At 50.9% G+C, this 27,575-nt stretch overlaps 1 protein-coding gene across 1 annotated transcript; it reads right to left on the bottom strand.

Moving 5' to 3' along the window:
* Positions 1–555: 555 nt before the first annotated feature.
* On the bottom strand, positions 556–27,575 carry ARHGAP40 (Rho GTPase activating protein 40). The gene is made up of 15 exons (XM_006755220.2): positions 27,365–27,575; positions 17,316–17,518; positions 14,661–14,881; positions 14,056–14,131; positions 13,370–13,518; positions 11,795–11,960; positions 10,638–10,729; positions 10,150–10,227; positions 9,639–9,798; positions 8,804–8,886; positions 7,005–7,211; positions 4,375–4,515; positions 3,444–3,613; positions 2,240–2,295; positions 556–1,059 (listed from the first exon to the last, which is right to left on the bottom strand). The coding sequence occupies exons 1-15, from the start codon at positions 27,508–27,510 to the stop codon at positions 968–970; spliced, it is 2,040 nt and encodes a 679-aa protein (XP_006755283.1). The 5' UTR covers positions 27,511–27,575; the 3' UTR covers positions 556–967.

The following is a 27,575-nucleotide window of genomic DNA, read 5'->3' as shown; positions in this document are numbered from 1 at the left end:
CTTCCTTGGTCATGCATTCTTTGATGGGCTGCCTCCACTTCTCTATCTCATCTCCCCATTCCCTTGTTTCCTGGGAATCACTATTTGTACTTGCATCATTATCTCAGGGTCTGCTTCTGGGGAAACACAACAGACACTGGATTATTGTGAAAATTAAACTTGTAAAGCTCTTGGCATATATTAAGGGATTAATAAATCCATTGTTGAATGAATGAATGAGTGAATGAGGCTTCATCTGCCCTGAGGAGACAGACCCAGAACAGGGGAAAGGAGGAAAGGAGATACCTGGGACGTAACAGATAACAGGTGGAGACAGGCTCTCAGAGAAGCTGTCCCTGCAGCACCCCCTCCCCCCTTCAACACTGTTGTCATGACTCCATCCCTCCCCCTTCTGAGTTCTCCTCCAGCCCCTCCAGGTGGCTGCAGGTTCAAGGTGTGGCCAGACCACGTTGAGAAACAAGGCATCCCCCTCCCTAAGCTCCCATGTTAACTTACTGCCAGAACAACACCCATGAGAGCAGGGCTGGGGAGAAAAAAACTTGAACAAAGTAAAAGTGACATTTAACTTGTGCCTTTAATGTTCCAACAGAATTTAAATATTATAAAACCACAAGCTTGTGCAAAGCTACACTGAGAGCTGTGAAGGGCAGTTTTTCTCTTTCCGGTTCTCCAGGGGCTGTTCTTGGCCACAGTGTCAGCCCCGCACTGCCTGAGGCCCAACCCCCTTCAACCTTCCAGGGGGCTCAGAGAGTGCAAGGGGCTGCCCCCCATTCGCTAGAGGGCTACTTGAAAGCATCCCCTCCAGGGCTCTGGAGCCGGCCAGCCAGAGCGCTTCCAGGACTGAGGGGCGCTGCAGGGAAGACGCCTGGAGGAGCAGCTAGACCTCCCCTCAGCAGCTCTGCTCCCGCGCTGGCCACACCGCACAGGGCGGGCTGTGGCATCCAGGGCTGCTCCGTCCCGTCCCGGCTTAGGTGGGGCTCTGTTTGATGACCCACTCGCCACAGGGGTTGGCGCGATACAGATCTAAGAGGTAGGCGTCTGGGTCCAGGCGATGCTCACCTGTGGGACGCAGGGACAAGGAGGTTGGGGTGGTGTTGGTGGAAGGTGCTGCTGCCCCACCCGAAGCTCCTCCCCGGCCCGGCTCCGCCCTCGCACCTGTGTGAACCTTGGCTGCTGTGGCTCCCAGCTACCCCTGGCTCAGAATTGCCCTCCGCTGACATCAGATGCCTGGGGGTGGGGCGGGATTGTGGCCAATGACTGACACAGAGGTAGGACGACCACCCTCCCTACCTCTACGTGATGCAGTTGGCGCTCCAGAGCCCCCTTGTGGCCAAGGCTAGACTTCACCCCTTCTCCTCCTTCCCGCCTTTGCAAGGCTCTTCCTAGAGAGCACCCCCTCAATGCTTGACTACTCCCAAAGCCTCGTGGCTCTCAACGCAGCATCAGTAGCTCCTGGGAACTTGTTACAATGCAGATTCTCAGGGCCCAGCCACCTGAGTCTTATCAGCCCTGCGGTGATTCTGACACACCCTTAAAGTTTGAGAGTCGCTGCTCTAAAGAAGCGGCTGAGGACAGCTGTCCTTCTTGGTTCCCACTGAGCCAGGGCCCCCTCAGAGCTGGATATGTGTTTGCAGAATTCCTTAAGGCAGCGGTTCTCAACCTGTGGGTCGCGATCCCTTTGGGGGTTGAATGACCCTTCTTTCACAGGGGTCGCCTCAGACCATCGGAGAACACATAGATAATTACATATTGTTTTTGTGATTAATCACTATGCTTTAATAATGTTCAATTTGTAACAATGAAAATACATTTACATTAGGATTCATAACAGTAGCAAAATTACAGTTATGAAGTAGCAACGAAAATAATTTTATGGTTGGGGGTCACCACAACCTGAGGAACTGTATTAAAAGGTTGCGGCATTAGGAAGGTTGAGAACCACTGCCTTAAGGCATCCATGGCCACAGGCCCAGAGCAGTGGTGCTGAAAAGCATGGCATTGGGCAAAAACTCCTGCCCTCTCCAAGCCAGAGGTCACTCCAGGCCATACTCCAAACTCCAAGATGGAATCCTAAGGCGTGGCCACAAGCTGACCTTTAACCTCACAGCAGGGTTCTACCTGGTTTCCTGGAAGACAGAGGCCTGAGGGAAAGGCTCAACCCAAGAGGGGCCCAGTGAGCCCTGATGGTTGGAGAGCTGCAAGGGCCTGGGCTCAGACCCACACCCCACTGGGAACTTACTGAGATTCCCTCCAACTTCGCAGAGGACGATGTCGGCTGACTTCCTCAACCTGCTGCTGCAAGACAGAGAGGAGAGACTCACCGACCTCTTCTGCTCGAGGCTCAGGACCAGCAACTGCTTCCAGACCCCAGGCCTGGGAGGGGCCGTCCTCACTAATATTTGGTTCCAGCTGGGAGATGAGGCATAAGAGCCTTCCTGAGAAAGCTGGAGCCATGAAGGAGCCCAGCTCCAGAGACATGGAAGAGGCAGGTGATGGCACTCGGGGAGGGCTGGTCATGGGTCCCCTACCACAAGGCCCCTACCTGCTGGGTATCAGAAAGGAAGCTATGAGAGTGGCGGGATGAGGAGTGACATGTGGGGACAGGAGCCTGCTATGAGGGGCAAATTCTGAGTTAAAATGAGTTGTGAATATTGTGTGATTATGTATAATAATTATAGTTATCATGTAAGTATCATGTAATTACCATATGAATTTAATTCCACAGTCTGTTCCCAATTTGCCTGTGGCTCTGGGCAAGCCTCTTCCCGTCTCTGGGCCTTAGTTTTCCCATCTGTACAAGGAGGAACTGGACTAGACACTTGCTAATGACTGACACTGCTCGGTCCATTATGGAGGCACCTGAGCTCAAGCTGTTCCTTGCATCCTGGAATGACAATTGCATATCAGCCCCTCTGATATGCTCTTTGGCCATGCTGCCTCAGGACCTTTGCACATGCAATTTTCTGTGTCTAGAAGTCTTACCTCATTCCCCAGACTATACCGAGTGCCTTGTCTTACATTCACATTGTTCCCTGTATTTCCTATAAAACTGAATACAGCTTGTCACCTGCCCTGTGAACTGCCTGATTTTGACTTTGTGGCTATTTGACACATGTCTATCTCTTCCACAGGGCTATGAACTTGTAAGTCCAGGGCCCCTGACTGCGCTTTTCACTGTGATTCTAGCATTCCACAGGGTCTATAGCAGGCATTCATGAAATACCTGTTAAACGGAATAAATGAATGCTATTATCACTTTATTTGAAGCCAAGAGGCTCTCTGAGAAGGTTGGAGAACCCAGTTCTGACCACCCCGGAAAGGGAAAGGTCAACAGCCTGTGCAACTCCCCTGCTGGCCTTCGGCTCTGAGCGGGGACCCCTCCTCAGAATTGCTCCCTGCTCCCTGTCGGAGAGAGGCTCCTGTCTTGGGGAGGTGCCCCTTACCGTGGGAGGAGGCTGTCCTTGTCCTCATTGCCCTCTTGACCCTGTAAACCAGGGCTGAGGCGCCCTGTGAACTGCCTGAGGACATGAGCCACTTTGGTGCTGGGGGTCAGGGGCACCTCCAGGGTATCTTTGATAAGCCAGGCCACCTGGATCTTTGCCACTGTGGGAGTCTGCAGAGAGAGAAAGCTCCATAGGCATGGGCACACACATGCATACCTGGAGTTCAAATGTGTGCACATAAATATGCACACACGTGCACTTACACAAATACCCACACTAAAAATAAAAGATGCTCACCTACACATATACACCAGCCGCTTACTCACCGATCATACCTTGTCCACATACATGACGCCCCTACAGTGTGCATACACAAACACAGGCACAGAAACATGCGTGTAGATGCATTCATACTGATACACACAACAGGAGGGCATGAAATGCACCTACGAACACACGCACATTGGTTTATATAAATACTCATCCCCCATGCACATCATGTACAACGCGACACAGGTCAATTTCTCTGTTTGGGACTCTAATAAGGGACCTGTTCAGGTTTCCTCCCAGGAGCACTCAATATTCTTGGAAAGCCCTTCCCTTCCTGGTCCAAATCACCCCACACCCCGCAAAGCGACTCCCACTTTCCCAACCCTCCGCCAGGCACACAAAGGGCTGCCTAAAAATGGGGCAAGGAAGACAGCTTCTATTAGTCCCTGCACCACGCCATTTCCCTCTCCTCAGCGCTGTCATCTCCCTGGTTTCTAAGACACCTGCTTCTCGCTCGCTGCGGTGGGGCCGGCGCGACCCCTGGTGGCTGCAACCAGAAGCGCAATGGCAGCGAATATCCGGAGGTTGCGGGAGCGCTAGGTGCCCTTCCCACCGCCTCTTTCTCCCCGCATCTGGGGTTGGGGTGTGAGCGGGCACTCACCGCCTCGGGGCCATCCCCCGCCTTGTCCCTGTCTGCGTGTGTCCTTCGCAGCCAGGTTTTGAGGGCCGCGTCGCAGAGCTGGGGGCGCCTGCTACTGCTGTCGTTCAGGTTTCGCACCTGGGCGACCAAGAAAGAGGAGACCTGGCCGGAGAGAATCGCGTCTTAGCGGGAACACGGGGCTGCCGGCGAGAGGCAGAGCCCCCCAGTCCCTGTGGCATCTTCCTTGTCCCAGCACCGCACACGGAGTTGCCAATACATATTTGTTGAACTTGGAACTGAAGCACTAGTTTGGCGGGAAGAGAGGGGCCATTTGGCCCCTAAGAGGGCCATGGAGTAGGTACTCGGAGAGCCCACCCTTGGCTTTGGCTGGAGGCTCCCACACCTGTTGTGGCATGGCTGCTCATGGGCACACTCAGGCAGGGATGTCCCCAAGCACACCTGGACTGGGCTAATGCTCGGAGAACCCCCAGCCAGCCCTGCGTTGGCAAATTCCCACAGGGACCCATACTCCTCTGGAATCAGAAGCCGGCAGAGGGCGTCAGGAGAATCCTGTCTCCATGACCCTGAGAATGAGGAGCATGTGCTCTGGGGTCTGACAGGTCTGGTTCCATTCTGGGCCCCTCTGCTTACTGGCTCTATGATGCCTGAACAGGATGATACACATGGAGGAAGAAGGAAGGGGAATTCTCCCATTTTGTGTACCTACATCTACGTTGCCTAAAACTTTTACAGCAAGAAGGCATGTAGGCGTTTCTTGACTTTTTAAAACTCCCTTCAATAAAAAGTGTTATAATCAAACTAGAGGTCCAGTGCATGAAATTCGTGCATGGGTAGGGTCCCTAGCCTGGCCAGCAATCAGGGCTGATCAGATTCTCCACCTCCCCGCCTCCTCCTTCCCTCACTCCCTCAGTGCCCCGCTGCTGCCTTTGGTCACCCGCCATGTTCCACGCCGCCCCCTGGTGGTCAGCACACATCATAGCGAGTGATTGAACTGATCTGGTCAAACTCCCGAGGAGACACTTTGCATATTAGCCTTTTATATATATAGACGTGTTTTAGTAGCCACATGACCTCAGAGCTGAAGGGGCACAGAGAAGGCAGGAACTATGGGCTGTAGGTACAGGCCTATATGGGGGAGAGGCAGGGGTTTTCCATCATGAACATGGACAACAGTGTGTTAATTGCTATGGGGGGCAGGTAGGGGGAATTGGAGAAGTGTATGGGGGGGGATAAATGATGATGGAAGGAGACTTGATTTGGGGTGGTGAACATACAATACAGTGTACAGATTGTGTTGTGGAATTGTACACCTGAAGTATAATATTGTTAACAAGTATCACCCCAATAAATTCAATAAAAAGAAAAACAAAAAAAAGAAAAAGAATAAGCAGAGGTTACCCGTTTCCATCCTTTCTAAAAAAGTAAGGGGATTTCAGCAGAGTGAACTGCACAAGTAAAAACTCAGAGGTGTGAAGTGCAGGATGAGTGAGGAGAACCGGCTGGCATTTGGTGTGTTTAGAACACAAAGGGCACCTGGGTGTGATGAGGGAGAAACTGAGAAGAGTCAGAGAGCTTTGCTTTCTGGTTTCTGGAATTGAAAATTATCTTAATAACTTTATGGGTGGAGGGAAGAATAGGAAGAAGGAAGGAAGAAAGGAAGGGAGGGAGGGAAGGAAGAAAGGATCATGGATAGATCGATTGGTGGGTAGGTGGATGGATGAATGCATGGATTGGTTGGTGGATGAGTGAGTGGGTGGATGGATGAATGGATGGATAAATAGATGGATGGATGGATGGATGCATGGATGCATGGATGGATGCATGCATGGATGCATGGATGCATGGCTAAATGGCACATGGATGGATGCATGGGTTGGTGGGTGGGTGAGTGAGTTGGTGGATGGCTGGCTGGCTGGATTGGTGAGTGAGGGAATGGGTGGATGGCTGGGTGGGTGACTAAATGGAAGGAGAGATGGAAGGAAGAGGCTACACATTTCTAAGGGAAGTGGCCTGAGCAGCAGTGCTGGGCAGTGCTATCTTGCATCCATGGGAGTCTCAAGTGCTGCAGGGGACTTGGAGTTTCTGTTCCATCCCCCAACTGTCAGCAGGTCTTGCATGTCCACACCACAGAGGGACCTCTTTCCTTACCCCTGCCCCTTGTCCTTGCTTTGGATTGTTATACAGGGCAAGGCTCATAGGGAAAGGGGGTGTCTTGGTTATCTGGCTCAGGCCTCTGTCTTAGGCAGGCCCTGTGTCCATAAGCCTGTGGCGGAACAGGGGTGAGGGTGGCTTTTTCAACATCATTAAAGCTTTGAAGTGAAGGAATATTTGTGGGAGCTCAGGGAACACCCTTAACCTGGGGTAGACCAGATGGCCATAGATTGGCTGGGAGGTGTGGGAGTGTGGACACCTTTTGGACAGTAAGGCAGGGGAAAAAGAAGACATAGGTCATACATAGGAGCCAACAAAGGTCCCAGAAGAGACACAACTAGGATCTGAAAGGACAGTACCCACAGTCATGGATGGCAGGGACAATGGGGCAGCTGTACCCAGAGGAGAAAAAGGGCCTGTGCCTACTACCCAGATGGACAGTGTGTCCCCTCCCCTCACAGTTAGCCCACAGCACTCACCATCCAGAGCAGATCCTGGTAGTGCACCATCATCTGTACCACCTCAGCAGCCCCCTCTGCCAGCTGCTTCTCCCTGCCCTTGAGGAGTTTGGGGGGCTGCCCTCGGTGAAGGAAGAGATTAGGGGCCATTACTGTGGAAACATTCCACAGTGTCATCTTGTTGCTCTGCTCCTGGGCCACCACCTTCCTGAGGAATTCCAGGAGTGCCTGGAGAAGGGCACAGAACTTTCTTCAAATCTTAGCACACCCCTCCTGTGCCCTACCTTCCCCAGAACATCCTGCTGTGCTACTTGGGGGCCTTGCAAGGAGCCACGGGCTGGAATAGGGGTTTTAGTTTCAGCTTTGCCATCAGCACACTCTGTGACCTCTCTGTCTGTTTCTGGCAAAACATGGCCTAAACTTTCCCCCTTCCCTGCTCCCTCAGAGGTTAATGAGACATCCGGGTCAAACTTCAACTTCCAGGCAGAAAAGAGCCACCACTCTGGGGAGTGGGTATTTTCCTGGCAAGCCCAACACAGTTCCTTCATCTGGTTCTGGGGTGTCTGAATCTGCCCAAAAGGCAAGGGAAAGAACAGGGAAGCAGAGACAATGGGAAGGAAGGGAGATGGTGGTAATAGCTGCCATTTATTAGGTGTTCTTTGTGTTCCTGGTTCCTTAGCTAGCACCGTACATGCATTTATCATCTCATTTAATTCCCACAACTCTCTAAAGAAGGTTCTACCATTTGTACCCATTATACAGAGAAGGAAAACTGTGGCTTGGAGAATGTGCCCAAGACCACATAGACATTAAGGATGAACAGAAGGAGGGAGGATAGAAGGATGGAAAGATGGATGGATGGATGGATGGATGGTGGATGAGGGTGGATGGAAGGAAGGAAGGGAGGGGGGAGGGAGGATAGGAGGAGGGAGGAAATGTATTAAACACTTGCTAAGTACCATATCATCTACTCTGTGATTCCTTCTGTATTAGCTCTTGTGTTCCACAAACAATCACACAGATGGTATTATTAGCCTACGTTTACTGAAAAGGAAACAAATTCAAAGAGGCTGTCTCTTCAACAAAGCTGAGGCGCAAGGCGTGATGGTCACTTGAGCCTAGGTCTATCTGGTTATAAATACTCCTTTAGGGCCTCCTGTGTCCACATCAGACAAGGGTTCCAGTAGACCTGGGGTCTCCTCACAGCCATACCCTAGCGGTATGTCTTGGATTTGACCCAAGGACAGACAGGAGGGTGCTGGGACCTAAGCCTGGGCTGCACCCCAGCCCCAGCCCCCAGTCCTGAATACCCGCTCCCATAATACACAGTGGGAGTTCCCCAAGTGAGTATTTCCCAAACTAGTGCTCCATGGAACACCATGCAATGCAACGCTTTCCATAACAAAAGAGATCCCTGGACACCTGACTCAGGAACTGCTACACACTTTAGTCCCACCCAGAGATTCGCAAAGCCTTGGCATATCAAGGCTCTGAGAAGTCCTGTAGGAAGGGATGATCCTAACCTTACTTCACTGACTCAGTGTCCACCCATCTTATCTGGGCAGAGAGCCTTCTCCCTGAGACCAACAATGATGTTGGGCAGTGCACACTCCAGTGAGCACCATGTCTTCTCAGGACTCATCTCCTTTCTTTAGGGAAAAGGTCTCAGGAAAGATGAGGCCATCACTGTTGGTCATCACTGCACCCCAGCTCCTGGCAGAGTTGTTGAATGAATGAATGAATGAACGGACACACTTGGAGCCATTACTATGGCTGTGGGCTGAGATGACAGAGTGGAGGCAGCTGGAGGTAGCTTTCACCTTCAGGGCGTTCCTGTTGGGTTCCGGGAGAATCAGGATGAGCAGGTGGAGGGCCTGCAGGCGCTGCCTCAGGTCAGGGATGTCTGAGGGAAGAGGGCAGACTTGGTCTCAGTCTCTCAGTGAGGCCAGAGACTCTGCCTCTGTCTGAAGCCCCCTTCTTGGGGGAGGGGAGATTCCAAAAAACCCTTCTTTTAAAAAAAAATGTTTTTTTTAAACATTGATTTGAGAGAGAAAGAAAGGGAGAGGGAGAGATAGAGATAGGAACAATAATGAGAGAAAAACATCGATTGGCTACCTCCCACAACTCCCTACTGGGGATCAAGCCCACAACCTGGGCATGTACCCTGACTGGGAATCGAACCAGTGACCTCTTGGTTTATGAATCAACACTCAACCAACTGAGCCACACCAGCCAGGACAGGAAACCCTTCTTTATAAGGCCTAGAACTGTTTCCTGGGCTAGTGTTAGCTCAGACAGAGCCCCAACCAGTGCTGGTCTTGAGGCTCGCGATACCGTGTGAATAAAAAATAACACACACATGTGCATGTGCACACACACATACACATGCACATACACATGCCCAGACATGCAGCCTGAGAGGTATATCCCAGGGTCAGAAATGCAATTGGTTCGCCTTGTCACACTGTACACGCACACTCACGCACATTCACAGACAACATACACATACATGCACATACACACAATACACATGCACACACACACATGCCCTTCCTCTCCCATCAGGCAGGGATCAGGTAGTGCCATCTTCCCACCACCTTCCCTCCCAGGCCATCAAAAGCTCTTCTCCCAAATGCAAAGGGCTGGGACACTCACTGGGCACCACGGCGAAGGCCGGCAGGTACTCAGCGGTGAGCAGAGGTGCCGGCAGCTCCCGGATAAACCTTTTGAGCAAATCGGATGCATCATTGTGGTGAACCTCGTCCCAGCTAAACAGGCCAGTGTAGAAATCTCTCTCCAGCTTTTGTTCCAGCCCCTGAAGAAAAGAGGGGCACTAATGAGAAGGTGGCTCAAGGCTCCAGGAAAAGTTGCTCCACCACTTCTCTGGGCCTCAGTTTCCTCATCTGCAAAATGGGGACAATAATAGCACTCTTCTCATAGGAGTTTTGTGAGGATTAAATGGCCTAATGTGTGTAGGTCACTCACCAAATGTCGACAGTCTCAAGCCTATGCTATATTGTGCCACCTCTAGCCTTTCAAATCCTCTTGAATTCCAGACCCAAACAGAGACCAACAGGCCGTGAACTGGATTCTCTTCAGGATTAAGGCACACGTGAGGATGCTGGGAGATGCAACTTCAGCGAGGTGGAGGAAGCCAAGCCATTACCTTGACTCTGGCCTGCGATCCAGGCACTCTGAGAATGCCTTCCATTTCCAGCCCCCTCTTTTCCAAACAGGATAGCAGCTGTGAGAAAAAGAAACCACCATTTAAAACAGCAACCACTGAAAAGTGGGATTCAAACTGATGTGTTTGTCTCCCCAAAAAACAAGGCAAAGAGAGGCAAAGAATGGCTTTCTTGGCTACTTCCACGAGCCAAGCATTGTTCTGTGAGCTTTTTTCCCTAAATATGCATTTTTCTCATTCAATCTCTAAAAAGAGAATACTGCTATTCTAACCCCACTTCACAAACACTGGAAGGCAGGCTCAGAGAGGCCCAAAAATCGGCCCAAGTGTCAGCTAGCATGTGTCAGAGCCAGAATCGGAACCCAGGTCTCCTGATGCTGAAGCCCACATCGTATCTCCCATGCCAGCCATCAGGGTGTCGAGGGCCAACCTCTGGCAGGCTAACTGAGCCCAATCTGGGGACAACTTACAGCTTGAAGTACCAGTGGCACCTGGGTGCTGGGGAGGGCTTTGCGGTCAGCTTCCAGCAGGGCTTCGAGGGGCACCCCAAAAAGGCGAGTTTCTGCGGGAAATCCAAAGAGAGAAGGGGTGTTTAATGACAGCTGGGCTCCAGCCTGCAACATCTCCGCGGCGACTAGAATCAGACTCCTTTCCCTGTGCGAGGCCTGAGCTCTGGAGGGTGGCTGAGCTCACCCTGCTCTCAAGCCGAGCACAAGGCCTCAGCAATGATGAGAACGTTAGATGCATCACAGAGCAGAACGTCTCGGCTGGGTAAGAGGAGTTGAAAGAAAAGGTGCTGCTGCCCGGGGAGCACTGGGTGCCAAGTGTAACAATGGTCTGGGGTAGAGGATTTTGCTCAGCAGAGATGGACCAAGTTCCAGTGAAATGTACTTCCCAGGTCTTCTCAACCATCCTGCCTTGCAGGCTTCTCAGATAAACTCATCTTTCCAAGTCTACTCGGTAATGTTATTCCTTCTCATTCACTTGCCTACCCCTTTCTCTACTAAACCCCTTCTCCTGGCCTACCCATCCATTATCCTCTTGTCTTTATCAAGAAACAAACAAAAAATTGCAATGCGTCATATTGACAATGATGCAGTGAGATGAACAGTCTCATACACTACTGAAGGGTAATATATACCCAGAACTTCACCAGTATATTCTAAAACAATCGAAGATGCATTCAAAGTTGAATGTGCATCAACGAGCCCAATCTGGGGACACCCACCAACATCTGAGCAAGAGTAACAATTATTGATTTAAGTCATGAGTTTTGAGGTTGCCTGTTATATAGCACTATTGTGGCAATAGCTGAATGAGACGAAAACTCAGAAATGTCCATAATTCTATACTATAAAGTGAAAAAAGGGTGTATATACATGGGGTGGGGGTGGAAGATGATACTCTAAAAGCAAACAGTGCTTACATCTGAATTATATTTTTCCTTTTTGGATTTTACTCAAATTTCCTACAGTGAGCAGGAACTGTTTTCAGATGCAGAACGAGTACCTAGAACTGAAGGAAATAAAGCAGCTAAGCATATTCTGGTGCAAGATTCCCCACGCAACTCGCTCAATGAGAAAGCCAGGACGTCAGTCACAGGGCTTTGAAGCGCTGGACTGCTGACCTGCTGCCTTCTGCTTCCCCGCCTTGCTCCTCTTCAGGTCCAAGCCCAGGACGTCGCAGAGCGCAGTCAGCTCGATGAGGGCCAGGGCGGCGATCTTCTTCAGGTCCTGCGAGGACAGGTCTCCAATCCTCGTCAGGCCAAGTCTGCCCTTGGGGATCCAAAACTTCTAGGGAGGGAAGCAGAGACAAGCAAGCCAGATGTCCGGTAAGTGTGCTGAGGCCTTGCCCCATCCCATCCCACCCCCAGGCGGTTAGGGGGAGAAAGAGCAGAGTGGATGAGCGCAGGGGCTCAGGGCTTCATCCCAGGTTCAAGTCCCACCTCCACCTGACCTCCACCTCACATTGTGAACCTCTAATTCCCCATTTGTAATCATACAACAGCGCTTACCTCATAGTTTTTGCGGGTAAAATGGGCTAAGGGGTATACGGGGTGCCAAGCACATAACAGTAATGGGAAGCTCTCTTTACTGCCTGTATTCCAACCTGAGGGCGGGAGGAGAGGGATCACCCCCATGGGCCTCTTATTTTGCTTCTATTCTGATCCGTTGTTGCTCTTCCTCGCCCCACCTATCCCTATCCTTGCTCTGCCATACCCCAACCCAATGCTCCTATTCCTCATTATTGATTGAAAAATAAATGATGCTCGACCGCGCCATCTAGAGGCAAGAGTGGGGATCTACAGGGATATCCCCCCCACCCCCACACCCTCACCCGCCCGCGCCTTCCCGGCTTCTTGCCCACTGCCATAGGTGTAAAGTCGAAAAACAGCAAGACGGAGGGGCAAATGTGCTTCGTATTTGCCTGGAGGACTTGACCAGATTATGCCCCAGTGCCCATTCGAATGCTAAGCGAAAGAAAGCGTGCTGTGGTTGTAGGTTGTAATGTTATGGCTATCAGACAGCCCGTGCTTGCTCTACGGTGCATAGAGCCAAACTTCCTGGGTTCAAATCCTGACTTTACCTGTGAGTTTGAGTAAATAATTTTACCTTTCTGTGTGTCAATTTTCTTACCTGTAAAGGGGGGCTAATAACAGTATCCACTTCACAGGGTTTTGGGGGGAGATTAAATTTGATAAAGTGATAAAACACAATGCCTGGCAAAGTAAGTCCTCAATTATTATAGCTATCACTATTTTTAAGTATTTCCACAATTACCATTAACATAATAGGAACATAACAGATGAAATTAAATCATGTATGTATAGTACTTGGTATATGCCCGGTCTATGGTAAAAGGTCTATATGTGGTATCTTCGGCATTATTCATTATTATCATTCATAGTTTAATGGGAAAATCAAATCATCAAGGATAGAAGATATGATAGTTGAACATAAATTACCTATGATGCTTTAGAAATAGAAAGTCAGTCTTTAAAAACTTGGACACACCATGGTTACATAAGAAACTATTTTTGCAACTTCTTGTGACTCTAAAATTATTTCAAAGTAAATAGAAAAATCCTATTTGTGTGAATGAAAGCACCTTCACACTGCAGTAGAGGCTACTGCACTTTCCCTAAGGAGTAGAGAGGAACGGTCAGCGGGGCCTGGCCCAGCCCCATGGGCAGCATCCTCACCGGCAGGGACCCCTTGCTCCAGGCACAGGTGCCCCCCGGGGGCTGCCTGCCCCTCTGCAGGAGCAGTGCGGCCTGTTCCGAGTAGGCGGAGTCCATGTGGAAGGCGTGCTCCATCCCAGCCTGTGCCTGCGGCCCCTCAGGCTCTGCTGCTGCGGGGAAACAGGACAGAGAGGCAGTCAGCACCTGCTGCCTCCCTGCCTCCTGCCCAGAGCCCAGGGAGCAATTTCTCAGGCTTCGGCCCTGCTCAGTAGCGACTGCATAATACCAGGGGGCTGAGCTCGTGACCCCAGGAGCAAGTTCTTAAGCTGAGGATTCAAGCCCTTTGCCCCAAGAAGTGATTTCCCAGGATCAAAACCCCAAGACCAAATCAATACCGTTAGGGATCAGATCCATTGCCCCAGGAAGTAATTTCCTGCTAAGGCCCATTGCCCCAGGAAGTAGTTTCCTGCTAAGGCCCATTGCCCCAGGAAGTAATTTTCCAGGCTAAGGTCCATGGGTCTGATGGGAAAACCCACTCAAGAGCCAACCTCGTCCCTTGGTGTTTTTTCCTACTGCCCTGGAGCAGGGAAGGCACAGAACCAGCAAGAGGAGAAAAACGCTCGGAGGTGTGCACCTTCCTTACCTCACAGAGCAGCCCTGTGCAGCCTGGAGGACTCCCAGGGCCCAGGAAAATGAAGGCCACTTACCTGGAGGAGACTTAGGGCTCCCGGAACTGAGCGGGGTCCATTTCATACCTGAATCCCCATTCTCTGAAGGCATTTCCTAAACAAATTACAGACAATTTCCAATTAATTCTATTTCCCAACCCTGGGAAATAGAAGCCATTCATGACCCCGTCTTCACAGATGGAGCAGCTGAAGCGCAGAGATCTTGCCCCAGATCCCAGGCTGCTGAGAGGAGTGTCGGGATGGGGGGTGGGGGATGGGGCTCTCTGCCTTCAATGCCTGTTGCATTAAGCACGTGTCATGCCACTCCAGCAAGTACAAAAGAAAGAATAAAATGCCCATAACCTCTCAGGTTACAAGTGTCGGCAGGATATACAACTGATAAAAACATATTGTAATTGTCCTGACAATAGTTATATATAGAGAGAACCTAAGCTTTCAGGCCCAGGCAAGCACACATGGTGGCAACAGGAAATGCACACACAGCGGACAGCCCTGCCTGCAACCTGGGGACACAGTGGCCTGCAGGCACCGCCAGCACAGCCTTGCAGCAGGACCAGCTTCACTGAGGGTGTGAATGGGCCCAGCAGACAGGGCCTGCAGTCACGCCTGTGCTGCTGACTTACCCCTGCCTTGAAGCCCCCAAAGATGTCCCTGACATCTCTAACAGGTGCCTTGGGGCGTCGTCGTGCTGAGCGGGCGTAGATGTCCAGCCGGCGGCGCACAGCGGCCACCTGGGTCTGTGTGAGGGTGGACAGGAGCCCCCGGTGATGACTGTCCAAGCCCAGGCCACCAAGGAGGTCCGACAGGCCTGTGTCCTGCAGCCACTGGGATTCAGTTTCTCCTTCTGCCAATAGAGGGAGACCATCCAGATAAACACACACAGCTACACTCTCCGCCACACGCACTCACCGAGTCACATGCAGAAACACACACTCAACCTGAGTGCAAGAAACACCCACACATCTGACCACGAGACCCACTAACACCAACCACACTCTTCAATGTGGTGTGGAGAAGACCTAACAAACTATCAGAGAATTTGGGGGGCATGGATGGCATTAACCAGTATCTGGATTTAAACCTATACAATCATATTCTCTTGGACACAGCAGGCTGAGGAGGGGCACCTGCATGTTCTGATTCTGGAATGTAGCCAACAACTCACCCCCTCCTCCCAAATCTGACAGAGATCACCACAGGGTCACATGAGCCCAGCGTGGAGAGCACGGGCAAGCAGCTGCTGTCCCCTTGGAAAGTCTCACTCTATTCAAGACCTTATCTGTGTTGGAATAATCCCCTCAACTGTGCTTTGTAAGGAAACGGTCATGGTCTTACAACAAAACCATTCTTCCAAACTGTGGGGTGGTGTTGAGACTGCAGGTCCCTGGGTCCCACCTCCAGAGATTCTGCCCTAGGAATTCAGGCTCAGGACCTGGGAACCTGAATTTGAACTTCCGCCTTCCTGCCTTCCCGCCCAGATGATTCTAATACAATGGAGTCTTCAGATCACACTTGGGAAACACTGGTGAGTTCCGTCTTTTTATGGGGAAAACGGACGAGAACTTGGAGAGGAAGCTGTACCCATGTGCGAGTTGCTTGCTGGGGTGCCCAGTTTGACCAATTAGTCAACCAAGTGCTGGTGGTTCAAAATATCAGAAGTGCTTTCATGGCAGGCAGCCTGAGCTGTGCCATGCACAGACATTTCCCCACCGCATCCCCCATGCACTTGGGAACCAAACAAACGCTGCCAGGGCGGCCACAACGTTGTGGGTCCTCCCCTGACCTGTGCCAGCTGGTGAAGGCACCGATCCCACTGTGATGCCAGGACCCGCTTCTCTCCTCTCACCACAGGATCTCTTCCAAACACCAGTGTTTCCTGAAGGTTCCCAGGAGATCTGAGTCTCCCCCATGACCACACATGCTGTACACCATAGGCTAGCACAGCTGACTCATAGGCCAAATCCAGGTTTCTGTGCCCATGCCCTATCATTCCCTCATTCATACCCTATACCCACTGAGGGTATAGCAGTGATGGGCAATGGCCCAGACCTCTTGGAGCTTACATTCTACTGGGGGACACAGACAAAGCACAAATAAACACACTGTGCCAAGTCAGGCGATAAATAAGGTTCCTGCTTTACTTAAGGAAGTCAAGATTTCCAAGGAGGTGACATTTGAGCCCAGTCCTGATTCGAGAGAACAAACCAGGTAGATCCCTGAGGGAAGGGCGCCGCAGGCAGAGGGAACAGTGAGGATGAAGGCTCAGAGGCTCGAGTGTGCTTTCCTGGTCACGGAAGCAAGGATGCCTGAGTGGAGGCAGAAGTGGAGACATAGGAAGGCGGTGGGTGGGCATGAGGCAGAGGGGCCTGGGGCTGACTTTGTAAAGCCTTGTAACCTGTGATGTGTAGGTTTTGCATGTCCCCAAATTCTTTGACACACACCCCATTAAGAGGTGGGTCTAATTCCCTCCCCTGGGATATGGGCTGGGCGCAGGAAAACGGGGTGTAGCAGAAGTGCCTCTGCCTGCCTTCCAAAGCCGGGTCATGAACGGCGAGCCGGCTTCTGCCTCTTCTCTCTCACTGTCTCTCTCTGTCTCTCTCTCTCCTTCCGCTCTTGGGACCCAGTTGCTTAGCTGTAAGGAAGCCCAGGCCCACACAGAAGCAAACAGTAGGCATTACAGTCCTAGATGAGGCCCCGCTGACGTCACAGCCACCACCAGACTCAGAAGTGAGAAATCCTTTGAGACAACTCCAGCCCTGGCCACCCTCTGATTGTAGTTCCGCGGGATCCCCGGAGTGAGGACCGCCTAGCGGAGCCCTGCCGACCCCTAGAACCGTGACGCTGTGAGAATGATGATGAGAGTTGCTTTACATGGCTCAGTTTGCAGCGGCCGATTGTGCAGTGTGGATAACAGACACGCTGACAGAGGTGGGGACACCTGTGGGATGGTGAGCAAAGGATTTAGGATTCCACTCAAACGTTAGCTCCACAGGGAGACTGTTTTGTGCTCACGGTTGTATCCCTGGTGCCTAAAACAGTGCCTGGCAAGAAAGGGGCAATTGTACTCGTGTGCTGAGTGACCTAATCTAAGGAGGGGCGTCATTTCATTTAGGATGACAAGGGAGCGAGGGGGGAGCAGGGAGACCAGGGACAAAGCTACTGCAACAGCCCGAGAGAGATAAAGCCCTGGCACTTATGGTCTGTGCCTGGAGCTTGCACATGTCTCCCCTGACACAGGGGCCTCCCTCTGCCCAGCAGCCCCTGCCAGCACTCCTCACCCTCTGGGGGCCGGCCTTCGCCCCCGCAGCCATCCTCTTCTCTCAGCTCATCCCTCTGCTGGATCCGCTCCACCTCCATCCAAAAGCCATCCAGGGACAAGCTCTCCGCCGAGGACACCCGGCAGTGGGAGCGCTCGGCAGGGCATGCTTGCAGCGGGTTCTTCTGCGGGAGCTGACTCACTGGGCCTGACGAGGGGCCAGAGCTGCAGCAGGCGAGAGGGAGGAGACAAGTCAGGCAGAGCCCCGCTCACGATGGGGTCTGTCCAGGGCTTGGAGGTTCTCCAGAAACCTGCCTGCAGCTCCTGGGAGCTGGGCGAGCTTCCTGAGCAAACTTCCCAGCGGGGACAGACACACGGCCAGGATCGCAAACTGTCCACATTACCCATCGTCCCTGAGAATTGCATGGACACAGATGATGCCCAGAGGGTGGAGAAAGGCCAGGCAGCACCGCTTCGTCCCCCCTTCCTGGGCAAGGCAAGCAATCCTGGACCCGCACAGGGTAGAGTGAACATTGATGAGAGGGAGTTAAACACCAGGACACGAGAGGAAATGACAGTGCAGCACCTGAATTTCTACCCAAAATGGCAGTTATCCCCTCCCACCCGCACCCCCTTATCTGTGTGTCTGACTCCCACAGCCCTGGTTTTCCTGTCTCTAACATGTGACCCCCTCGTCCCCTGCTCTCCAGCCAGATCTGAGCAGACCAAAGTGCCAGTTCACAGAATGCAAAGGAGCAAAAATTAAAAGTAAAAAACAAAACAAAAACAAGATGGACCAAATATTGGGTAAGTGCTAACAAAAAGGACAAACATATCAATATCACTTCCAGATTAAGAATTCGTTCTAAGGGAGGTAAAGAGAAAATCCACAAAGAATCTATGCCAGCCTCAACCTGACCCATCCCAGCCTCGTCACAGAAACTGTAAGTAAGGAAAGAACTGCCAGAAGTGTGAGGTTGGCGGACACACATGGGCCTCAGCGTTGGCCATTTCCCCACAGGAACTGATTTTCCAGTTGCAAGTTTGCAAGTTCCCAGTCTCTCTCAGACCTCCATGTCTTTGCATAATTTGTCCCCTCTACTAAGGCTGGGCTTCCCCAGTCCCAGCCACACATCCCTTCTACGGCCGATCTGGCCCATGATTGCTGCACTCGAGATGGTCTTAAAATGAGACTAGGGCCCAGCGGGCGTGGCTCAGTGGTTGAGTAATGACTCATGAACCAGGAGGTCATGGTTCCATTCCATCAGGGCACATGCCTGGGTTGCTGGCTCGATCCCTAGTAGGGGACATGCAGGAGGCAGCTGATGGATGATTCTCTCTTATCACTGATGTTTCTATCTCTCTCTCCCTCTCCCTTCCTCTCTGAAATCAATAAAAATATATTTTTAAAAAATGAGGCTTGGTGAGAGAGGGAAAGCGTCTCTGAAAGCCAGGCACATGCAGGAGGTCGTCAGCGTTGTTGGGCAAGGGGTGGGAAAGGGACGTCACCAGGAGCCCGAGCCCGGGGGGTGGAGCACAGGGGCGGTGACCACGGTGGCTGCCTTCCCAGCCTCCTTCCCACTCACCCCGCTCTGTGTAGCAGGCATGACCCCACCCCAGCCTCGTCACAGAAACAGGTCCAGGCCGGTTTGGATTAAGAGCCATTGTGTGAGTGCCTGCTCCTGGGGATGGCATTTCTTGGGGGTGACGAACATGTTCTAAGATTGATTGTGATGATGGTTGCGCAACTCTGTGAGTATCCAAAAAACCGTTGGACTGTACACTTGATATGGGTCAATTGTCTGGGGCATCATTTTCTTATCAATAGAGCTGTTAGTTAAAAACAAAAGCACCGTTTTGCGCATTCCTCCAGCCACGGGAATTATTCCGCAGACGGAAGCACCTGGGACTTTGGTGGGGATCCTGAGGTACAGACAGCTTGCTCCAGACCCGGCTTACAGTCAGTCTCCTCAAGGAGTGAGCAGTCACACAGGGGGACCCAGGCTTCGGCCAGAGTGGGTGCCACACACAGCAATAGAAAGAAGTGTTACCACTGGGCCCTGGGGGTCCCCCACCCAGGGCATGTTGCCGAAGCACCCTCCTCCGGTGTGCGGCGGTGTTCTCACCCACCCCCTGTGACCGGCGCTTGCGTGTTTTCATTTGTATCACAAGTGACCCTGCGACAAGCATCCCCGTGTTTACTGCCATGGCCCTCTGTGCAGAGGTGACCGTGGAAGAGCGAGTGCCAGAAGCGGGATTGCTGAGCCAAAGGGTTTTTGCCAAATCGTCTTCCAAAAAGGATTGTTCCATTGGAGCTATTTGGTTGTTTTTGTTTGTGGCCGAGGACAGGGAGCTAATTTTGCTCCTGCTGCCTACCTGGTCTTTGTCTTGTGGGGTTCTGTGTCCTGGGTCCCTGAGGCTGTGTTTTTCCCACAGCTGGAGACCCCATCCATAGATGTCCCCCCAACTTCTGGAGGTGGGTTAGTACCAAGGCCAGTGGCATGGATGTGGGGCTGCGCAGTCCTGCCCAGGAGGCCTCCGGCGTGGTTAGTGCTCTGCTATCACCATGTCGAAATGCGTGATAATTTTTGAACAAAGGCCCCGTTTCATTTTGCAGGTGGCCTGTCCCGCCAGCACCTCACCCATGCACCCATGTGCCTCTTCCCCAGTGTCCTGCCCACAGACTGGGCTCGACTCCAAATTATAAACACTTCCGTCCCCAAACAGACGCCGATGTGGTCAAGCAAAGAAATCTCGAGCCTGCCAAGAGCCCAGAGGAGGAGGCCGGGCACACAGCCTGTCCGCGGCAGCAGCTTGACCATCGCCACCAGCAGAAGCTGAACTGGAGACCGGTTCCCCGTTCATTATGTAGTTGGCTGTTCCGCTCTATTTATGCTTTTGGGGAAACTGCTTATCAGCACGCCTCCTGCGAGTGTGGTTGCCCCCTGCTGGTGCACAGCTCGGCTTCCTTGGTGGCTTTGTCATTTGCTTGGAAGTTACCAGCATCTGCGTGCTTTTGTGACACAGCAATAAAAAGAGTGAGTAAACCAAAACAAAAGTGATCAACTGTGTCACCGCTCTCAGAGCCAAGCAGTGAGAGGAGGGCAATCGCCACCTTGGGTGAATTTTCTGAGGAGATCAGGTGGGGGCGCAGGAAAGACCAGAAAGGAAATAAAACCCCGACAGTTCTAAAGGCATCATTGTTCCAAGCCCACATTTTGCAGTGTGGCCACGAGACCCCCATTTAGTCAGAGAATGGGCCTCAGCACATCCACAAAATCTGTTCTGAGCTTCACAAACAGCCCACTTTTTTTGTTTCAATTTTGATGGGCGATGGTGCCCCTTTGGATGTAACAGCCTGTGCCGCGCACAATCTGAGCGTCAGTACACAGCAACCCTGCCACCTGTGAAGCTATCCCATGGGGCTGGGCACAAATGAGATATGAAAGGCAAACTCTGTGTTTACACTTTTCAGTATCATCTTAACTGAGTTTCTAAAATCTCCATAAGACACCACCAGACGGACTGGCTCATTCAGGGGGCGTGCTCATTCCTGAATTGTTCAGCGACGCTCACCGCATTTCTTCCACATAATTGCACTAGAGCTGGACTCTGGGTCACAGAACTTTTGAGTGTGACTATTTGTGTTCTGGACCACAACAGTAAACACACTTTGACATATGCTGTGTACAAGCTAGCTTCCTGACTCAGACCTGGGGCTGGGCCAGGAGACGGAGGAAGACACGGGCGTGGGTGCTCCCTGCAGCTGGGCCAGGTGGGCGAGAGCCAGAGATGAGTGAGCCCTGCTGAGCCGAGGAGCTGCATTCCAGGTGTGGAGACCAGGCCCACAGGCCAGTGAGTCTCAACCCTGAGTGTGCACCTGCACCACCCAGCTGCTTTTCAAACTCCCAGGGCCCAGGCAATGCCCCAGACCAAGGGCAGCAAAAGCACCGGAAATGGGAGCTGGGCACCGGCATTGCTTGGAGCTGCCCAGCCAACCGCATTGGGCAGCCAGGCTGGGAGGCACTGTGGGGAGCTTCGGTACATGGCTTGGTTCAGAGACCTGCAGAGGAGTTCTCAGGAGTGGGGAGGGAATGGATGGATTGCATCGAAATTCTCACCTGGCACTTCTGGGAGGGGCACCCTGCATTTCTGAGATGACTGAAGGAGATTAAGGTTCTGCCCATGACCTCTGAGATGACGAATGTACCCGACCGGAAGATCAGGACCAGCCAATCCCTGTGTGGAGTAGCAGAGAGGCCACCCCACTGAAGTTTAACACATTTCAAATAGCTTGCCATCATTTGGACACGAGGAAGTCTCACATTTTAAAACCCGCTAATTCCAATGCTCTCCACCACAACAAAATCAAAAGAGATGATAATCCTGGGCCCTTGTCCCTAAGTGACAACTGGCTGAAGCTGAGTGGTGGTGGCCCCTCCAAACGGGCTTCTGGCTGAGTCACTTAGTCAGATGTACATATGGTGTTGGCCTGGACAGCTGCCACTAGTCCCTGTGGCTGCTGAGCACTTGGAATGTGGTCAGTATGACTGAGGAGCTGAGTTTTTCACTTTATTTCATTTTAACTAATTTCCATTCAATACTGGGTGCTTGATTCGGTTGCTGGAAAACCTGGATCTGTGGACCCATTCTGCAAATTCTCAGTCCTTGCCCGAGAACTACTGAATGAGAAACTGGGAGTGGGCACAGCAGGCGGGGTTTAAACAAGCCTTCTGGGTGATTCTGAGTCACCCATCTAACCCGCAGCTTCTGAGGGGGTGAGGCAGGATGAGGCCGGAGTAGAGGCAGTTGACGGTTTGGAGAAACAGCATGGAAACGCGGCTGTGGTAGGCAGAATCTGCCCTGCCCCAACCCCTCACCCCGAGTCCCCCCAAAAAAGATGCTCAGGTACTAATCCCTGGAATTTGTGGCTGTTATGTTACATGAGGGGAGGTGGGTTAAGGTTGCAGGAGGGATTATGGTTGCTGATCAACTGATCTTGAGATGGGGAGGTCATCCTGGACTAGCTGGTGGGCCCAGTGAAATCACAAGGGCCCTTAAATGGGGGAGAGGGAGGCAGAAGAGTGGAGACCAGAGAGAAGGCAGCGTGAGGAGGGCTCACCTCGCCACTGCTGGCTTTGAGGCTGGAAGGGGGCCTCTGGAAGCGGCACAGCGGGCTCTCCCCAGGTTCTCCAGAAAGAACCACAATCCCGCTAACACCTCGCTTTTAGCCCGGGGAGGCCCATGCTGACCTTCGGGCCTGCAGAACTCTGAGGGAATACATTTGGATTGCTTAAGACCCTAAATTAGGGCAGCAATACAAGACATTTGGCACAGTGGCCAAGGGCCCAGGCCCTGGCGTCAGACTGTGCGGGTCTGCGTCTGTCTTCTGGATGTGTGAGCCTGGGAAAGTATCTTAGCCTTCCCTCCCCACCCTACAGAATGGGAGTGCTGGTGACGATAATTGTATATACAAGGTTGTGAGGATGCAATGCATGCAAAACATTTGCCCCATAGTAAGTGCCCTATCAGATACTTAAAAGCAACACTGTGTCCCAAGCAATTATGAGGGCAACAGCCCAACAGACAGAGCAGTGACCAGGGTGGGATGGGGTTGAGCAGAGCAGGCTCCCTGGAGGAGGCGATGTTGGAACCCAGCTTTTAAGGAACATCAGAGAGGAAGGGAGATTGCAAAGCTCCCCTACAGGAAGGGGAGCAGGTCATGATGGTGGCAAGTACAAAAGAATTTCCCTTGATGGATAGGAGCCTGCATTGGGGTTTGATGAGAATGAAGCCCAGGAGAAATGAGGGGTGAAGGGAATCATCCCCCCAAGCAAAATAAAAGCCAAAAGCTATCACTGAAAAATGCCTGGGGTTTGATTCCATCAAAATTTAACACGTCTGTATAGCAAACACATCATAGACAGATTAATAAGACCAGTGATCAGCTGAGAGAAAATATTCCCAACAAATAGTGTTACTATCTAGTCTATATAAAGAGCTCCTAGAAATTAGTAAGGAAAAAAAAATACTCCCCCAAAATCCAATAGAAAGGGAAACAGCAGATATGAATCAACAGTCACTGAAGATAAAATACAAAAATGCTCAATATGGAAAGATGTTGAACTCCACAAGTCATTGTGGAAATGCAAATTAAAACAGTGAAATGTTTTTGCCCATCAGATTGGCAAACATCAGATTGCTAACACCCGGGGTTGGCAAATAGCAAGGAAATGAAATTCTCACATGCTGTGGGCATCAGCCGGCCAAGCTGGGTGGTGTCCAGCAATACCTGGGAACGGAGCGGGTGGGGTGGGGGTGGCAGCTGGAGAGGTGGAGAAGCCCAGGGCCTGAAGGGGGCAGCCTAACCCTCTGTGTAATTAGAGCCTTCTCCTTTGGCTCAGCAGGGCGGCCAGAAAGGAAACAGGAAGCCCTGTCAGAAGAGACCTGCCCTTTGGGGCGTGCAGGCGAAAGGGCCGGTTCCTCCTGAGAGAATTTGCCTGCAAAGGCTTTTCCGGCAGGGCAGCACCCAGGTGGCAGTTCTGCAGTGGAGATCCCAGAGGACTTGACCGTGACTATGATTAGAATGACTGGGTTGTACACCTGAAGCTAATGACCAGGGGGGTCCCTCAGCCTGGCCTGTGCCCTCTCACAATCCAGGCTGAGGGACACTCCCACCCCCTGCGTGCACAAATTTCATGCACCAGGCCTCCAGTATAGTCAATAATATTGTAATAACTATGTAGTATGGTGTCAGATGGGCACTAGATGTATCAGGGTGATCACTTCATAAGTTATATAAATATCTAATCATTATGTTGTATCCTAAACTAACATAATATTGTATGTCAACTGTAATGGAAAAATAAAAAACAATGTAAAGTAAAAAAAAAACAAAACTTTTTTTGCAAATAAAGGAACAGGTTCAGAGAGGCGCGGTAAGTGAAAGTGACTTGGGGCTCAAATGCAGACCTTTCTACCATCCCGAGGCCTCAGGAGGCCTGAGTTCACGTGATCACCCGGCAACAAACCTGTGCTGTTGGTGTCAGCTCCCAAATCTTCCCCTTGGGCGGTAATGCCTGGCGCGCAGTGCGCACTCCCCATACCTGCACTGCGCTATCTTTGCAAGCACTCGTTTCATTTTTCCCTCTAGGAGGTAGGAACTGTCATTTGCAACCATCTTGCAGAAAAGGAAACTGAGGCTCAGAGAGGTCAGGTAACTGCCCCAGAATCCCACAGCTGCTAAGTGGTGAGGCTGGGCTTTGAGACGCAGTCTGTCCTATACCCCTGATACAGTTAAATTGTGTGTGGGTGATCCATTCAGGGCTTGAGGTCCATACAGGGGGGTATTTGGAGATTTAAAGGTACATGATATCTACAGAGATAGGTTGACATTAACTGTGATGGCTACACATAAGTAAAATATGTTAAATTTGTAAAAGTGACTTATTTCAAACTCCCTGTGTGCAGTCGGCCAAGTCACTTAACCAATTGTTAAGGGAATGTGATGGTTGCACTAGACTACCTATGGGCCTCCCCGCCTCCCTGATCTCTCAGACACTCAGCATGTGAAAGACGGCCAACCACCCCAGGAAGAAAAGAAAGGTGAGTTAGAACAAGATGCAACTGGCAAAGACTAACAGGAGCCAAACTGTCCTGGCAAGAATGTCAAGAATATAAGTAAACAAAAGCTGGCGCCCAGTAGGCGAGTCTGTGACTGGATACAACCTTCCTGGGAAACCATTTGGCGATATGTTCCAAAGTAAAAGCATATGCCTTTGGACTCAAAGATTCTTAATGGGAATTTATCATAAGTGCTCAGAGACATGTGTCCAAGACAGTGCAGTATAATTTATACAGATAGCAGCCCACTCCCAAAGACAAGGAAACAACCAAAAGTCCATCCCAGGAGGCTAGTTAACAAAAGCAGGGCTCAGTCATAAAATGGAAAAGCATGCAGCCTTTACAGAGAACAATGTAGATCTCTATACCATGAAAAAGTATCACATGGAGATTAAATACAAAATGCTACAAGTATATGTGTTCTACACATGGATTAGAGCATATGTTTTCCACATACAGATATAAATACATATTTATGAAGCATAAAATCTCATAGGATTTATACTGAACTGTTCACAATTGCTATTCTTGTGGGTTGGCAGTGGCGGGGGAAGTGGATTTCACTTGCTATTTTTTGCATTTTTATAGCAATCATGAGTAAACAGAAAATATATTTCTATTTAGGAGTGAGGTTGATGGAAGCCCTACAGAGTCATTAAGACTCCTCCCAAGGGCAACGTTGATTGATTCTATTGTATGTGAACGATAATTGAAAAATAAGACTGCTGTTCTGGAAGTCAAAGTGTTATTTTTGCTTGTTTTGTTTAAAGTAACAAAAGAAATGCAACAAAATTCATTTGTTCATTCATAGTTACATAGAGAGCCTATGTCCCACTCACTTTGTGGGAAGTTCTATTTGATGACAACACCAACTCTAGTCACCCCTGCTCAGACCTTTCTCATCAGCATTTAGTGCATCATATTGCAGTGGACCAGTCCTAGGTCTTCCTCCTGGACCAGCCTGTGGCAGCCCGAGGGCTGGGAGCATCTTATTCATCCTCATGTCCCGTGCCCAACATGGGACTTCATGTAGAGGCAGTGAGCATTTCATTCATTGAGCAAGCATTTCATGAGCACCCACAATGCACTGGGTTGTGGAGATACACGAGTGAACAAAACAGATATGGTCTGACATCTGGGAGCTTATGGTGTTGAGTAAATAAATGACTCTCAGGTGAGTGAGTGACCAGGGAGATGAATGAACTCAGAGTATAGGAAGAACTGACCTAGTGACTTTGAGGACTGGCCTGGAGCAGACGAACCAGCCTGTCTCAGGGAAGTGGCGTTCACATTTTTTTTTTTTTTTTGCCAGGGGAATCTCTTTTCAATAAACAAAATAGAGAACAATAATACTATTATAAACTCTTAAGTTCAACCAAAAGCATTCACGGATCACGCAACCTATATAATTTTGATAGGCAAAAAATAGTTGAGATATAACACATGACATGTGTGATGCCATTACCAGTTTTTCAATACTCAAAAGCATAATAAAGATCGAATTCAAATAAAAGATTGACAGAACTCTGGAGTTTGAAAAACTACTGTTCTGGAAGTCAGAGTCTTATTTTTCTTGTTTTGTTTAAAGTAACAAAGGGAATGCAACAAAATTCATTTGTTCATCCATCCAGTAAGTATTGAGCACATTCAATGGGTCAGGTACTCTTATAGTGAATTCAATATTAATGGCCTTGGGGATTACAAGGAACTAAGAAATTAAGGGTGGGCATGGTCTCATTTGTGTAGAACTCTACAGGGATAGGTTCACGTACGTCAAAAGGCTCTCCCAGGTATATGCCAAAACTTTAACAGCAGTCAGTGCTGGGGAATAGGCACATTTCTGTCTACACTGTTGGAATTTCTATAATACTCATTTTGTGATATGCTGTAATCACACATGGGGAGAAATGACTTTTAAAAATCCTGGTCTGGCTGTCAGAGGTACCTGAGCAGGAAGAGTGACACAGCTGTCAGCCAGGTGACCACACAGCCACACTCATCCAGCCGAGATCTCATAGCTTAAGATCCTGAACCTTGAACCCCAAACAACCCTTGGGGTGCCTAAAGCTCTCTACATTCGAAAAAGGGGAAACAGCACATATTGAGCATCACTCACATCTCTAAGAACCCGAAAATCAGTGTCCCCTGCAGGAGCCAGCAGCAGGAGCCCAGGCCAGTGTTGTGTCCCAGGAAGGGTCTGGGCTTGGGGTCCCATGGACCAAGCTGGACACCCCCACCACTTGGGCCATTTCCTAGACCTCTCAGAGCATCCGTTTCCTCATCTGTAGGAAGGGAGAGGGATTCTTGCTTCAGAGGGTGATGTAAGAACTGAAAGACCTACACCCCCGGCACATGGTAGGTCTTCAACTTGGTCCCCTCGTTCCTCAGCCTTGGCCCTGAGACACCAGTAGCCCAAACCTCCCCCATCTCCTCCTGTGATTCCTGTACCTGCAGCCCAGGTCAGTCCAGCGTTGGGCACAGCGCCCCGGCCGCCTGGCGATGTGAGCCCGTGGGATCCTGGGACACGGTGAGGCCAGGGACACGGGGGCCAGCCTCCCCATCTGGGCGGTGGGAAGAAGGGCAGGCTCTGCCATGAGCTGGCACCTCACAGCTCACAGGTGCCTCCGCGCTGCTGCTGCCGCCGCTGCCGCTGCTGTGG

This window comes from Myotis davidii, unplaced genomic scaffold, assembly GCF_000327345.1.
Source record: "Myotis davidii unplaced genomic scaffold, ASM32734v1 scaffold1113, whole genome shotgun sequence".
Lineage (NCBI taxonomy): Eukaryota > Metazoa > Chordata > Mammalia > Chiroptera > Vespertilionidae > Myotis > Myotis davidii.
Note: the sequence above shows the minus strand (reverse complement) of the source record. Positions and strands in the feature narration are given on the sequence as shown.

Coding starts and splice junctions, on each gene's coding strand:
- ARHGAP40 (XM_006755220.2), bottom strand. CDS start 27,510: ATGGCAGAGCCTGCCCTTCTTCCCACCGCCCAGATGGGGAGGCTGGCC. Junction 9,799..10,149: donor GATCGCAGGCCAGAGTCAAG/GTAATGGCTTGG, acceptor TCTTTTCTTCAG/GGGCTGGAACAAAAGCTGGA. Junction 8,887..9,638: donor GGCCTTCGCCGTGGTGCCCA/GTGAGTGTCCCA, acceptor CTCTTCCCTCAG/ACATCCCTGACCTGAGGCAG.